This window comes from Erinaceus europaeus, chromosome 8 (genome assembly GCF_950295315.1).
Source record: "Erinaceus europaeus chromosome 8, mEriEur2.1, whole genome shotgun sequence".
NCBI lineage: Eukaryota > Metazoa > Chordata > Mammalia > Eulipotyphla > Erinaceidae > Erinaceus > Erinaceus europaeus.
The window spans coordinates 112,606,335-112,620,368 of NC_080169.1; the positions used below are offsets into that span (position 1 = coordinate 112,606,335).

Sequence of the window (14,034 nt, forward strand, 5' to 3'; positions counted from 1 at the left end):
AGGAGCCTGTGTGACTTCTGCATCCCTGTAAGTCTGAGCTCACATTCCATGTTCACAGCTAGAACATTTTAGGCTGCACTCATGTCAGGACCAGTCTTCCTTGAGTATGTTGACCCAGCCTCCCCTGTGGAGAGTGGGGCAATTTCTACCACTGTTGTTCTACGCTGAGGGCAAGTTCCTATAGAAGCCCACAAGAGGGTTTATGATGGAGTTCCTGATGGAGATGACCAGTGATGGTGGTGGAGAGAGGGATCTGTTAGAGGTTTAGGCCCATCATATCTATACGGGAATCCCAGGATTCCCTGTCAAGGGCCCCAATGAAGTTCTTTATTATTATTATTATTATTATTATTATTATTATTATTATTTTTGTACCAATGTGTCAACAACTGTACTATAAACCATTACCACCCTCATTAAATAAATAAATATTTAAATAAATAAATAAATGGATGGGCAAGATAGCATCATGGTTAAGCAAATGGCTTTCATGCCTGAGGCTCTGAAGTCCTAGTTTCTTTTTTTTTAATTTTTTTTTTTTAATTTAAGAAAGGATTAATTAAGAAAACCATAGGGTAGGAGGGGTACAACTCCACACAATTCCCACCGCCCAATCTCCATATCCCACCCCCTCCCCCGATAGCTTTCCCATTCTCTATCCCTCTGGGAGCATGGACCCAGGGTCATTGAGGGTTGCAGAAGGTAGAAGGTCTGGCTTCTTTAATTGCTTCCTCGCTGAACATGGGCGTTGACTGGTCGGTCCATACTCCCAGTCTGCCTCTCTCTTTCCCTAGTAGGATGGGTCTCTGGGGAAGCTGAGCTCCAGGACACATTGGTGGTGTCTTCAATCCAGGGAAGTCTGGCCGGCATCCTGATGACACCTGGAACCTGGTGACTGAAAAGAGAGTTAACATACAAAGCCAAACAAATTGTTGAGCAATCATGGACCCAAAGCTTGGAAAAGTGGAGAGGAAGTATTAGGGAGGTACTCACTGCAAACTCTAGTATACTTCTGCTTTCTTACTTTGGTGCCATACTCCAAACTCAGTCATTTTCTGCTTTGCGTTTCTACTTCTTCTTTTTTTTTTTTTTTTTACATGCATAACGTTCCCCAGATTCCCATTTAGCAATACAACCCCCACTATTTCATTCATCATTTTTCATGGACCTGTATTCTCCCCACCCACCCACCCACCCCAGAGTCTTTTACTTTGGTGTAATACTCCAATTCCATTTCAGGTTCGACTTGTGTTTTCTTTTCTAATCTTGTTTTTCAACTTCGGCCTGAGAGTGAGATCATCCCATATTCATCCTTCTGTTTCTGACTTATTTCACTCAACATGATTTTTTCTTTTTTTTTTTTTTTAAATTTTTTATTAAAGAAAGGATTAATTAACAAAACCATAGGGTAGGAGGGGTACAACTCCACACAATTCCCACCGCCCAATCTCCATATCCCACCCCCTCCCCCGATAGCTTTCCCATTCTCTATCCCTCTGGGAGCATGGACCCAGGGTCATTGAGGGTTGCAGAAGGTAGAAGGTCTGGCTTCTGTAATTGCTTCCTCGCTGAACATGGGTGTTGACTGGTCGGTCCATACTCCCAGTCTGCCTCTCTCTTTCCCTAGTAGGATGGGTCTCTGGGGAAGCTGAGCTCCAGGACACATTGGTGGTGTCTTCAATCCAGGGAAGTCTGGCCGGCATCCTGATGACACCTGGAACCTGGTGACTGAAAAGAGAGTTAACATACAAAGCCAAACAAATTGTTGAGCAATCCTGGTCCCAAAGCTTGGAAAAGTGGAGAGGAAGTATTAGGGAGGTACTCACTGCAAACTCTAGTGTACTTCTGCTTTCTTACTTTGGTGCCATACTCCAAACTCAGTCAATTTCTGCTTTGCGTTTCTACTTCTTTTTTTTTTTTTTTTTACATGCATAACATTCCCCAGATTCCCATTCAACAATACAACCCCCACTATTTCATTCATCATTTTTCATGGACCTGTATTCTCCCCACCCACCCACCCACCCACCCCAGAGTCTTTTACTTTGGTGTAATACTCCAATTCCATTTCAGGTTCGACTTGTGTTTTATTTTCTAATCTTGTTTTTCAACTTCGGCCTGAGAGTGAGATCATCCCATATTCACCCTTCTGTTTCTGACTTATTTCACTCAACATGATTTTTTCAAGGTCCATCCAAGATCGGCTGAAAACGGTGAAGTCACCATTTTTTACAGCTGAGTAGTATTCCATTGTGTATATATACCACAACTTGCTCAGCCACTCATCTGTTGTTGGACACCTGGGTTGCTTCCAGGTTTTGGCTATTACAAATTATGCTGCTAAGAACATATGTGTACACAGATCTTTTTGGATGGATGTGTTGGGTTCCTTAGGATCTATCCCCAGGAGGGGAATTGCAGGGTCATAGGGTAGGTCCATTTCTAGCCTTCTGAGAGTTCTCCAGACTGTTCTCCACAGAGGTTGGACCAATTGACATTCCCACCAGCAGTGCAGGAGGGTTCCTTTGACCCCACATCCTCTCCAGCATTTGCTGCTGTTACCTTTTCTGATGTGTGACATTCTCACAGGAGTGAAATGATATCTCATTGTTGTCTTGATTTGCATTTCTCTGACAATCAGAGACTTGGAGCATTTTTTCATGTGTTTCTCGGCCTTTTGGATCTCTTCTGTGGTGAATATTCTGTCCAAGTCCTCCCTCCATTTTTGGATGGGGTTATTTGTTGTCTTGTTGTTGAGTCTGGTAAGCTCTTTATATATGTTGGTTATTAAACTCTTGTCTGATGTATGGCATATAAAGATCTTCTCCCATTCTGTGAGGGGTCTCTTGATTTGGGTAGTGGTTTCTTTTGCTGTGAAGAAGCTTTTTAATTTGATGTAGTCCCATAGGTTTATACTTGCCTTAGTCTTCCTTGTAATTGGATTCGTTTCATTGAAAATGTCTTTAAAATTTATGCGGAAAAAAGTTCTGCCAATATTTTCCTCTAAGTATCTGATAGTTTCTGGTCTAACATCCAAGTCCTTGATCCACTTGGAATTTACTTTTGTATTTGGTGAAATACAGTGATTCAGCTTCATTCTTCTGCATGTTTCAACCCATTGTTTCCAACACCATTTGTTGAAGAGACTCTGCTTTCCCCATGTAATAGTCTGGGCCCCTTTGTCAAAGATTAGATGTCCATAGGTGTGGGGCCTCATTTCTGGGCTCTCAATTCTATTCCACTGGTCAGTGTGTCTGTTCATGTTCCAGTACCAAGCAGTTTTGATGACAATGGCCCTATAATATAGTTTGAGATCTGGCAGTGTGATGCCTCCAGTTCTGTTCTTTTTTCTCAAGATTGTTTTGGCAATTCTAGGTCTTTTCTGGTTCCAGATAAACATTTGTAGCATTTGTTCTATTCTCCTAAAAAATGTGCTTGGGATGTTGATGGGGATAGCATTAAATTTGTAGATGGCTCTGGGTAATATATTCATTTTGATGATGTTAATTCTTCCAACCCATGAGCATGGAATATCTTTCCACTTCTTTGTGTCTTTTTCAATTTCTTTGAGTAGTGACTCATAATTTTCAGTATACAAGTCTTTCACTTCTTTGGTTAGGTTTACTCCTAGATATTTTATTGTTTTTGTTGCTATAGAAAAAGGAACTGATTTCTGGATTTCAATTTCTTCTAACTTAGTGTTTGCATAGAGGAATGCCACTGACTTTTGAATGTTAATTTTATAGCCTGACACATTACTGTATTGCCTGATGATTTCCAAAAGCTTCTTGCTAGATTCCTTAGGTTTTTCCATGTATACTGTCATGTCATCTGCAAATAAGGAGAGTTTGACTTCTTCTCTTTCAATCTGTATTCCTTTAATTCCTTGCTCCTGCCTGATTGCTATGGCAAGAACTTCCAACACTATGTTGAATAGTAATGGTGATAGTGGGCAGCCCTGTCTAGTACCTGATCTGAGGGGGAATGCTTCCAGTTTTTCACCATTGAGTATGATGTTGGCTGTAGGTTTGCTATATATAGACTCCATTATCTTCAGGAATTTTCCATCTATTCCTATTTTTTGTAGTGTTTTGATCATAAAGGGATGTTGTATTTTGTCAAAGGCTTTCGCTGCATCTATTGATATGACCATGTGGTTTTTGGTCTTGCTTTTGTTGATGTGGTGGATCACATTGATTGATTTACGTATATTAAACCAACCTTGCATGCCTGGGATAAACCCCACTTGGTCATGATGAACAATCTTTTTGATATACTGCTGTATCCGGTTGGCTAGAATTTTGTTCAATATTTTCGCATCTATGTTCATCAGAGATATTGGTCTGTAGTTTTCTTTTTTGGTTGTGTCCCTGTCTGCTTTTGGTATCAGGGTGATGTTGGCTTCATAGAAGCTGGCAGGGAGTATTCCAGTGTCTTCAGTCTTCTGGAAGACTTGTAAAAGTAGAGGTATTAGTTCTTCTTTGAAAGTTTTGTAGAATTCATTTGTAAAACCATCTGGTCCAGGACTTTTATTTTTGGGAAGATTTTTGATAACTGTTTCAATTTCATTAGCTGTGATGGGCCTGTTCATGTTATCCACTTCCTCTTTACTTAGTTTTGGAAGTTGGTAGGTATCTAGGAAATCATTCATTTCTTCCAGGTTCTCTAACTTGGTGGCATATAGTTGTTCATAGAAGCCTCACATGATATGTTGAATTTCTGCAATGTCTGTTGTGATATCTCCTCTTTCATTTACTATCCGATTTATTTGGGTCTTCTCCCTTTTTTGTTTTGTGAGTCTGGCTAAAGGTTTGTCGATTTTGTTTACTCTTTCAAAGAACCAACATTTACTTTCATTGATCTTTTGTATGGTTTTCCTATTCTCAATGTTATTTATTTCTGCCCTAACTTTAGTAATTTCTGTCCTTCTGGTTGCTTTAGGGTTCCTTTGTTGTTCTTCTTCTAGGTCTTTAAGATGTTCAATCAGGCTGTTTATTTGTGCCTTTTCTTGTTTCCTAATGTGTGCTTGTATAGCTATGAACTTCCCTCTTAGGACTGCTTTAGCTGTGTCCCAAATATTTTGATAGCTTGTGTCTTCATTTTCATTGAACTCTCGAAACATTTTGATTTCTTCTTTGATTTCCTCTTTGACCCAGAAGTTGTTAAGAAGTGTACTGTTGAGCTTCCACATTTTGGCACTGTTACTAATCTTTTGTTGATTGTTAAGTGTTAGTTTAATTCCACTGTGGTCTGAGAAGATGCTTGGGATGATTTCAGTGCTCTTGAATAGGCTGATGCTGTCTTTGTGGCCTAACATATGGTCTATCCTTGAGAATGATCCATGTGGATTTGAGTAAAATGTGTATTCCAGTTTCTTGGGATGAATGACTCTGAAAATGTCCAATAGTTCTAGTTTATCTATCTCTTCATTTAGCTCCCTTATGTCTTTACTGATTTTCTTCCTGGATGATCTGTCAAGTTGAGATAGTGGGGTGTTGAAGTCCCCTACTATGATTGTGTTACTGTTAATATATTGCTGTAGCTCTTTCAGTAGAAGTTTGATGTATTTAGATGGCTTCTCATTGGGTGCATAGATATTAATAATTGTTAAGTCCTCTTGATTGACTGATCCTCTGAGCATTAAGTAGTGTCCATTCCTATCTTTTTTAATCTTATGTATTTTAAAGTCTATCATGTCAGATATGAGAATAGCTGTTCCTGCCCTTTTTTGTGGGCCATTGGCTTGAATGATAGTTTTCCATCCTTTCACTTTAAGTCTGTGTTTGTCTTGTTGCGTTAGGTGAGTTTCCTGTAGACAACATATTGTTGGGTTGTGTTTTCTGATCCATCTTCCTACTCTGTGTCTTTTAATAGGTGAATTCAGGCCGTTCACATTTATTGATATCAAAGATTGAAGATATTTTAATGCCATTCTTGTAGAGTTTTAGAGTGTTTTGATATATGTTCTATTTGTGGTGGTCTGGTTGTTTATAGGAAACCTTTCAGAACTTCTTTCAAGGCAGGCTTGGTGATGGTTGCTTCCTTCAACTGTTGCTTGTCTGAGAAGGTTTTGATGCTTCCATCTAGTCTGAATGACAGTCTAGCAGGATATAGTATTCTTGGCTGAAAGCCTTTCTCATTGAGCACTCGATAGATATCTTGCCATTCTCTTCTGGCCTGTAGTGTTTGTATGGAGAAGTCTGCTGCTAATCTTATGGGTTTTCCTTTGTAGGTGACTCTTTGTTTTTCTCTTTCAGCCTTGAGGATCCTTTCTTTATCCTTATTCCTTTCCAATCTAAGTATGACATGTCTTGGTGTCTTTAGGTCTGGGTTAATTCTGTTTGGGACCCTCTGGGCTTCTTGAATCTTTATGTCTTTGGTGTTGTCTAGACTAGAGAAATTTTCAGCTATTATGGCCTGGAGAACGCTTTCTTCCTCCCCTTCTCTTTCTTCCTCTGGTAAGCCAATAATGCGTATATTGTTTCTTTTGAAGTCATCCCATAGGACTCTGTTGTTTTCAGCATCTCTTAATCTCTTTTTGAGATCTCTTACTTCTTCTTTAGTTGTCTCTAATTCATCCTCAATCTTGCTAATTCTGTCTTCAGCCTCATTGATTCTATTCTCTCTGCCCTCTACTGCTTTCTGGAGTTCATCTATTTTGTTGCCCTGCTCTGATACTGTTTTAGCTTGTTCAGCTAGTTGCCTTCTTAGCTCAGCAATTTCAGCTTTCAGCTCTCTAATAACCATGAGATTATTAGAATTTTCTTCCATATTCTCATTTGTTGTTCCTGCAGTTCTGATTACAATTTTTTCAAATTCTTTACTCACTCCTGTTATTATTTCCTTAGCTAATGTTTGGATGTTGAACTCGTTGTTTTGTGCTTCGCCCTCTGGAGGACTTTTAGCTGGACTCTTGTCCTGGTTCGAGTCTCCATTATTTTTTCTTGTTGTTTTAACCATTTTATATAAGTTAAGAGGTTTTTCAATCCCTGAGTTGGAGTTCAGTGGTGTAAAAGCCTTTTTTTTTTCCCCTGTAGGCTATGGTAGCCTGAGGGCTTTAAAACTATCAATAGGCTTCTTGGCTTAATCAATGACTCCTGACCAAGAGATAAAGCAGGGTGTGGCAGAGATAATCCAGTGGTTATGCAAAGAGACTTTCACAGCCCTTCAGCTATGCCACCGAGGTATAGGTCTTCTCCTGAATTTCCCGGTTAGATCTCTGTGCCCTGGTGTCCCTCCCTGTTGCTGCTCCAGATTCTGAGGGTAGTAGCAATGGAGACTCAGAGTTGTACTTGGTGAGTCTCCTGGGAGTCCTTTCCTCCCTTCAGCTGTCCCCTTGTTGGTAGAGCAGACTGGAGGTGGTGTCTCCACTGACAAACTGTTGAACTGTTAGCAGTCACTTAATCTCTCCTTAGGCCCCTCTCTCCTCTCTATCACCAGCCACGCGTGTTTGTACTCACGGGTGATTTACTGGGTTCCTGTGGTCATTATAGTCCTGTCTTGTTTTTGGTCCGGGTGGTCTCCTTTGGTATTCCTAGTTGATCCGGGAGAGGAGAGGAGAGGAGAGAAAGCGATCTGCTGCTCGTAGCTCTGCCTTTATTATTATTTTTTAACAGACTTATTTATTGATGAAAGAGCAAGAGAAAACTAGAGCATTACTCTGGCACGTGTGATGTCAGGGATTGAAGATGGGACCTCACACTTGAGAACCCAATGACTTGTTCACTATGCCACCTTCCAGGCTGCTCAGTTTTATTTAAGATTTAATTGTATTTATTTCATATGAGATAGAGTTTACAGGAGAGAGAAGTGAAAGCACCACTCTACTACCTGTGGCTTCGGGGACACAAACGAGTAATGTTTAACACGCACACCTTGCATTCTACCACCTGAGCTGTTCCCCAGGCCACTGTCCAAGTTGTTTCCTTCTACTTTTTAAATGTATTACTATTATTATTATTTAAAAATTTATTTATTATTGTATAGAGACAAAGAGAAATTGAGAGGGTAGGGGAAGATAGGGAGAGAGACAGAGAGACACTTTACATCTTACTCATGAAGCTTCCCCACTACAGGTGGGGAGCTAGGACTTGAACCCAGATCACTGAGCGAGCCCTTGCACTTCGTACTGTGTGTGCTTAACTGGGTGTGCCACCACCCGGGCCCTGATTTTTTAATTATATTTATTTTTTATTTATTGGATAGAGACAGCCAGAAATCACAAGGGAAGGAGAGAGTCACCTACCTGCAGCACTGCTTCACGATTCACAAAGCTTTCCCCCTGCAGGTGAGGACCGGGGGCTTAAACCTGGGTCCTTGAGCATTGTAACATGTGCACTCAAGAACCCGGGTCCTTGAAGCACGATAATGTGCACACTTAAGCAGGTACACCACCACCCGGCCCCCGCCCCCTCAGTTTCTCTCTGTATCCAGTGAAGAATAAATACCTTAAATATTGAAAAGAAATGATCTTTGTGACATCCACGTTTGAAGTTGCCTGCCTGTGTCCTCTGCCCACTAGGGAACAAGTCTGACCTCTGGGAGAAGCGGTGCGTCCTGTTTGAGGATGCCTGCACGCTGGCCGAGAAGCACGGGCTCCTGGCAGTTCTGGAGACCTCGGCCAAGGAGTCCAGGAACATCGACGAGGTCTTCGTACTCATGGCCCGGGAGTTGATCGCTCGCAACAGCCTGCACCTGTTTGGAGAGAGTGCCCCCCACAGCCTGGCCCTGAACTCCAGCCCAGTGCTCCCAGTGACCCAGGCTCCCAGCGGCAAGCCCCCATGCACCTGCTGAGTGTGCTGGCCGCCTGCTACCCTCATGTCTGCAGACCAAAGTCCAGAGTTGCCACTAGGCCTTAATCCTTCCCTCCTGGGGGGTGGAGGAGGGGCACCGGAACCTCACCCCACACTAGAGCCCCCTGAGTACTGACCCTCCTCCCAAGGACAAGGGGACCCCACTCACTGTGTCCTTAACTCTGCCTTCTGCTAACTGGCTTTCAGGCCCTTGGATGCTCCTCCTTCTTCTGCCCTTTCCTATCTCTTCACCCCTTCAACTGGCTTCTGCTGAGTTTTTGCTTCTAGATGGAAGAAGTTTGTGAAAGGAAAGAAAAACAGAAATGTGGAGGGAGGGCTAGGGCTGCCTGGAAGTTTCTGGAAGGGATAAAGATGGAGGGGTTGTGACTGCCTGCAGTGACTGATAAAGCCGGGTGTATAGTGATCGTTGGGATTTCTGGCACTTACACTCCAGGCCTTTGGTTTGGGGAGTGAAACATCGTTGGACACAGACATCCTATTGCTGAAACTGGGTCCCCAGATCTGGTACAGCACAGGGGCAAGGGAGAGGAGAGCTGCTTAGGGGACAAAGGGACGGAGGCAGGTGGAGTTTGTTTTAGGAAGAAGTGTGGGAGGCAGAAAAATTGGGGGGGGGGGTGGGCTTCATCCCTGCTCAGTTATCCCAAATCCAGCTCCCGCCTATGAAGGGCTGAGATGGAGTGGAGAGGGAAAAAGACACCTGCGGAACTGCTTCAACTCTCAAGAAGCTTCCCCCTTGTAGGTGAGGACCTGGGGTTTGAACCGTGGTCCTTGCGCATGGTAATGTGTGCTCTCAGCCAGGTGTGCCACCACCCGGTCCCCCTGGGCATCATTCTTCACCCCTGGGACCTTCACCAGCTGCACATGGCCACTGAGAACTTGAACTATTCAGCTTTGTGAAGAGCAGCTCCAGGAATGAAACAAACATCAGGGTTTGATGACTTAATACCAAAAAAAAAAAAAAACCAAGTATGTTACTAATCATTTTATATCACTTACAGGTCGAAATGCTATTTTAAATACATTAGGGTAAATAAATCATTGAAATGTCAACTGCTTCTCTTTTGTCTGTGCTGAGGTGGGGAGTTTGGCGATCAATCTTGAGTCCCATAGAAGCAAGACACGCGCCCTACCGCTGAGCACCGGCCCCATCTCACTGGCTACTTTATGCTTTTATTAAGTATTAGAAAATTTTATTTTGAAGATTGATGTAGGGGTCTAGAGATAGCTCACCTTGTGGAGCATACATTTTGCTACGTGAGGGGACCCAGGTTCAAGGCCCTGCTCACTATGTGGGAGCACCTTGGCACAGGGGAAGCTTCATGAGCGGTGAAGCAGTGCTGTGGTACCTCTCTCGAAAAAGGGACGGGGGAGCCGGGCAGTAGTGCAGTGGGTTAAGTGCAGGTGGCACAAACACAAGGACGGCCTAAGGGTCCCTGTTCGAGCTCCTGGCTCCCCACCTGCAGGGGAGTCACTTCACAGGTGGTGAAGTAGGTCTGCAGGTGTCTATCTTTCTTTCCCCCTCTCTTCCCTCCTCTCTCCATTTCTCTCTGTTCTATCCAACAATGACAACAATAATAACTACAACAATAAAACAACAAGGGCAACAAAAGGGAATAAATAAATATAATTTTTTTTAAAAAAGGGACAGGGTCTAGGGGAGTTGGGCAGTTGTGCAGCGGGTTAAGCGCAGGTGGCGCAAAGCGCAAGGACCAGTATAAGGATCCCAGTTCGAGCCCCAGGCTCCCCACCTGCAGGGGAATCCCTTCACAAGTGGTGAAGCAGGTCTGCAGGTGTCTATCTTTCTCTCCCCCTCTCTTCCCTCCTCTCTCCATTTCTCTCTGTTCTATCCAACAATGACAACAATAATAACTACAACAATAAAACAACAAGGGCAACAAAAGGGAATAAATAAATATAATTTTTTTTAAAAAAGGGACAGGGTCTAGGGGAGTTGGGCGGTTGTGCAGCGGGTTAAGCGCAGGTGGCGCAAAGCGCAAGGACCAGTATAAGGATCCCAGTTCGAGCCCCAGGCTCCCCACCTGCAGGGGAATCGCTTCACAAGTGGTGAAGCAGGTCTGCAGGTGTCTTTCTCTCTGTCCTTCCCCTCCATTTCTCTGTCCTATCCAACAACATCAGTAACAACAACAACAACAAAAGTGACAGGGTACTATCCCAACACCTGTAGAGCCTTGACCTTGAGTTCTTCTTCTAGCGTTTGTCCTTCTTCTGCAGCCGGTCAACAGCGTCAGATTGAGCCTGATGTAAAGTTTCGAGACCTCCTTTGAATCTGGAGAGGTGGCAGTCGTTGACTATGTGGGTCATAGTCTGTCTGGAGCCGCAGGGGCAGTTCGGGTCGTCTCTGGCTCCCCAGCGATGGAACATAGCGGCGCACCGGCCATGGCCTGTTTGATAGCGATTGAGGAGGGCCCAATCATAATGTGCCAGGTCAAAGCCGGGTTGACGCTCGCAGGGGTCTGTGATGAGGTGTTTGTTCTTTACCTCAGCTGACTGCCAGCTCTGTTTCCAAGAGTCTGGAATAGAGAAGTTCAGTGTAGGCATAGGGGACCAGATTGGGTGACGAGACGTCAAGCGTTGGACAGGGTGGGCGAAGATATCCGCGTATATTGGCAGGTCCGGTCGAGCGTAGACGTGGGAAATGAGTGCCTGAGGTTCCCATTCAATCCCTAGTATGGCACATACCAGAGTTGTGCTCTGGCTTCTTCCTATCTCACTCATGTGCACCTCTCTCATCTTTTATTTTTTTTAGTTTTATATTTATATTCCCTTTTGTTGCCCTTGTTGTCTCATTGTTGTAGTTATTATTGCTGTTATTGATGTCATTGTTGTTGGATAGGACAGAGAAAAATGGAGAAGAGGGGAAGACAGAGAGGGGGAAAGTCGCTTGTGAAGCGACTGCCCTGCAGGTGGGGAGCCGGGGGCTCAAACTGGTATCCTTCCGCCAGTCCTTGCACTTCGTGCCACGTGCACTTAAACCGCTGTTGTGCTACTGCCCGACCCCAAATCTTTTATTTTTATTTATTTTGCCTCCAGGGTTATTGCTGGGGCTTGGTGCCTGCACTACGAATCCACTGCTCCTGGAGGTCATTTTTCCTAATTTGTTGCCCTTGTTGGTGTTACTGTTATTGCTGTTGTTGGGTAGGACAGAGAAATTGAGAGAGGAGGGGAAGACACCTGTAGACCTGTTTCATCACCTGTGAAGCGACCGCCCCTGCAGGTTGGGAGTCAGAGGCTCAAACCAGGATCCTTACACTAGTCCTTGCACTTCGCGCTATGTGCATTTAAACTACTATGCTACCACCCAGCCCCCATAAATCTTTTATTTTTAAATAATTTTTAAAAATATTTTTATTTTTTAAATCTTTTTTCATCTCACCAAATTTTTTTTTGATTTATTTAGCAACGATTGACAATATTGTGGGATAACAGAGGTACAATTTGATGCAATTCAATTCCCACCACCAGAGTTTCATATTCCCTCCCCTCCGTTAGAAGTTTCATTATTATTATTTTTAAGATTTTATTTATTAATGAGAAAGATGGAGAAAGAACCAGACATCACTCTGGCACATGTGCTGCCGGAGATCGAACTCAGAACCTCATGCTTGAGAGTCCAAAGCTTTATCACTGCGCCACCTCCCGGACCACTATTATTATTTTTAACCAGAACACTGCTCAGCTCTGGCTTATGATGGTGTGGGAGATTGAACCTGGGACTTCTGCGCCTCAGGCATGACAGTCTCTTTGCATAACCATGATGTTATCTACCCCCACCCGGAGGTTTCCCTGTTCCTTATTCCTCTTGGAGTACAATCACTCACCTAACTTCCTATTTTACTCTTTACTTTTATGTCCAACTGTGTCAGATAAAGGTCTACAAAAGCTGGGTAAGGCCAAGCACACTTTAATGATGGCCCTTTTGGTCACTATCAGGCTACCCTATCATCTGGGGACCTCATCAGAGAACCCTGGGATTCCCATATAGATATGATGAAACTAGACCTCTAACAGATCCCTCTCTCCACCACCATCACTGGTCATCTCCATCAGGAACTCCATCATAAAACCTTTTGTGGGCTTCTCTAGGACCTTGCCCTCAGTGTAGAACAACAGTGGTAGAAATTGCCCCACTCTCCACAGGGGAGGCTTGGTCAATATACTAGAGGAAGGCTGGTCCTGACATGAGTGCAGCCTAGAATGTTCTATGACCATGGAATGTGAGCTCAGACTTACAGGGATGCAAAAGTCACACAGGCTCCTGTGCTGAGTATGAATAGACATGGGCCCTAGGTCAGACCGATGGGTTTACAGTTAATGGCACATATACTTTTCCTATGTTTGGGAGCTTCTCTGCCCTGATCCAGCCTTCTAGTCCTATTCCCAACTCTGAAACCATCTTTCCAGACAATATGCCTAGCCCACCTACATGTTAGCTGTTGGGCTCAGTCAAGATTGGTAAAGTCACAAGCCCCTTGGAATATACTTAATTAAAATAGACTTCCTAGCTTCTTCCAACATGAAGATCTCAAAGTTCATCTGCTACTCCTTTTTTTTCGTCTTTTTTTTTTTTTTAAGAAAGGATAAATTAACAAAACCATAGGGTAGGAGGGGTACAACTCCACACAATTCCCACCACTGAATCTCCATATCCCACCCCCTCCCCTGATAGTTTTCCTGTTCTCTATCCCTCTGGGAGCATGGACCCAGGGTCATTGTGGGTTGCAGAAGGTGGAAGGTCTGGCTTCTGTAATTGCTTCCCGTGCTACTCCTTTCTTACCTCTAGGTTCCTGATTATTAAAGTTTGTTCTAACTTTATTAAAATTTTTTTAATATTTATATTCCCTTTTGTTGTCCTTGTCTTTGTTATTGATGTCATCATTGTTAGGACAGAAATGGAGAGAGATGGAGAAGACAGAGAAGGGGACAGAAAGATAGACACCTGCAGACCTGCTTCACCACTTGTGAAGCAACTCCCCTGCAGGTGGGGAGCTGGGAAGTCAAACGGGGACCCTTATGCAGTTTCTTGCACTTCATGCCATGCTTAACCCACTGTGCTACTGCCCGACTCCCCTATGTTATAGCTTAATGCTTTTCAGCCACCAAGTTGCAGATGCTATCATGACACCAACCTCACTTTCCCGGACAGTCTCACCAATGAGTCTTGGAACCTCACCTCTCCAGAGCCCTTATAGAAAGCAAAGTA

At 43.6% G+C, this 14,034-nt stretch overlaps 1 protein-coding gene across 6 annotated transcripts in view; it reads left to right on the forward strand.

Moving 5' to 3' along the window:
* Window positions 1-9,863, forward strand: part of RAB19 (RAB19, member RAS oncogene family) — a 47,069-nt gene extending 37,206 nt beyond the window's left edge. For all 6 annotated transcript variants that reach the window (XM_060196692.1, XM_060196693.1, XM_060196697.1 and 3 more), the window contains one exon: window positions 8,522-9,863. In XM_060196692.1, coding sequence (XP_060052675.1) covers window positions 8,522-8,793 — 272 coding nt within the window. In that variant the 3' untranslated portion in view covers window positions 8,794-9,863. The remainder of the gene's footprint in view (window positions 1-8,521) is intronic.
* The last annotated feature ends 4,171 nt before the right edge of the window (window positions 9,864-14,034 follow it).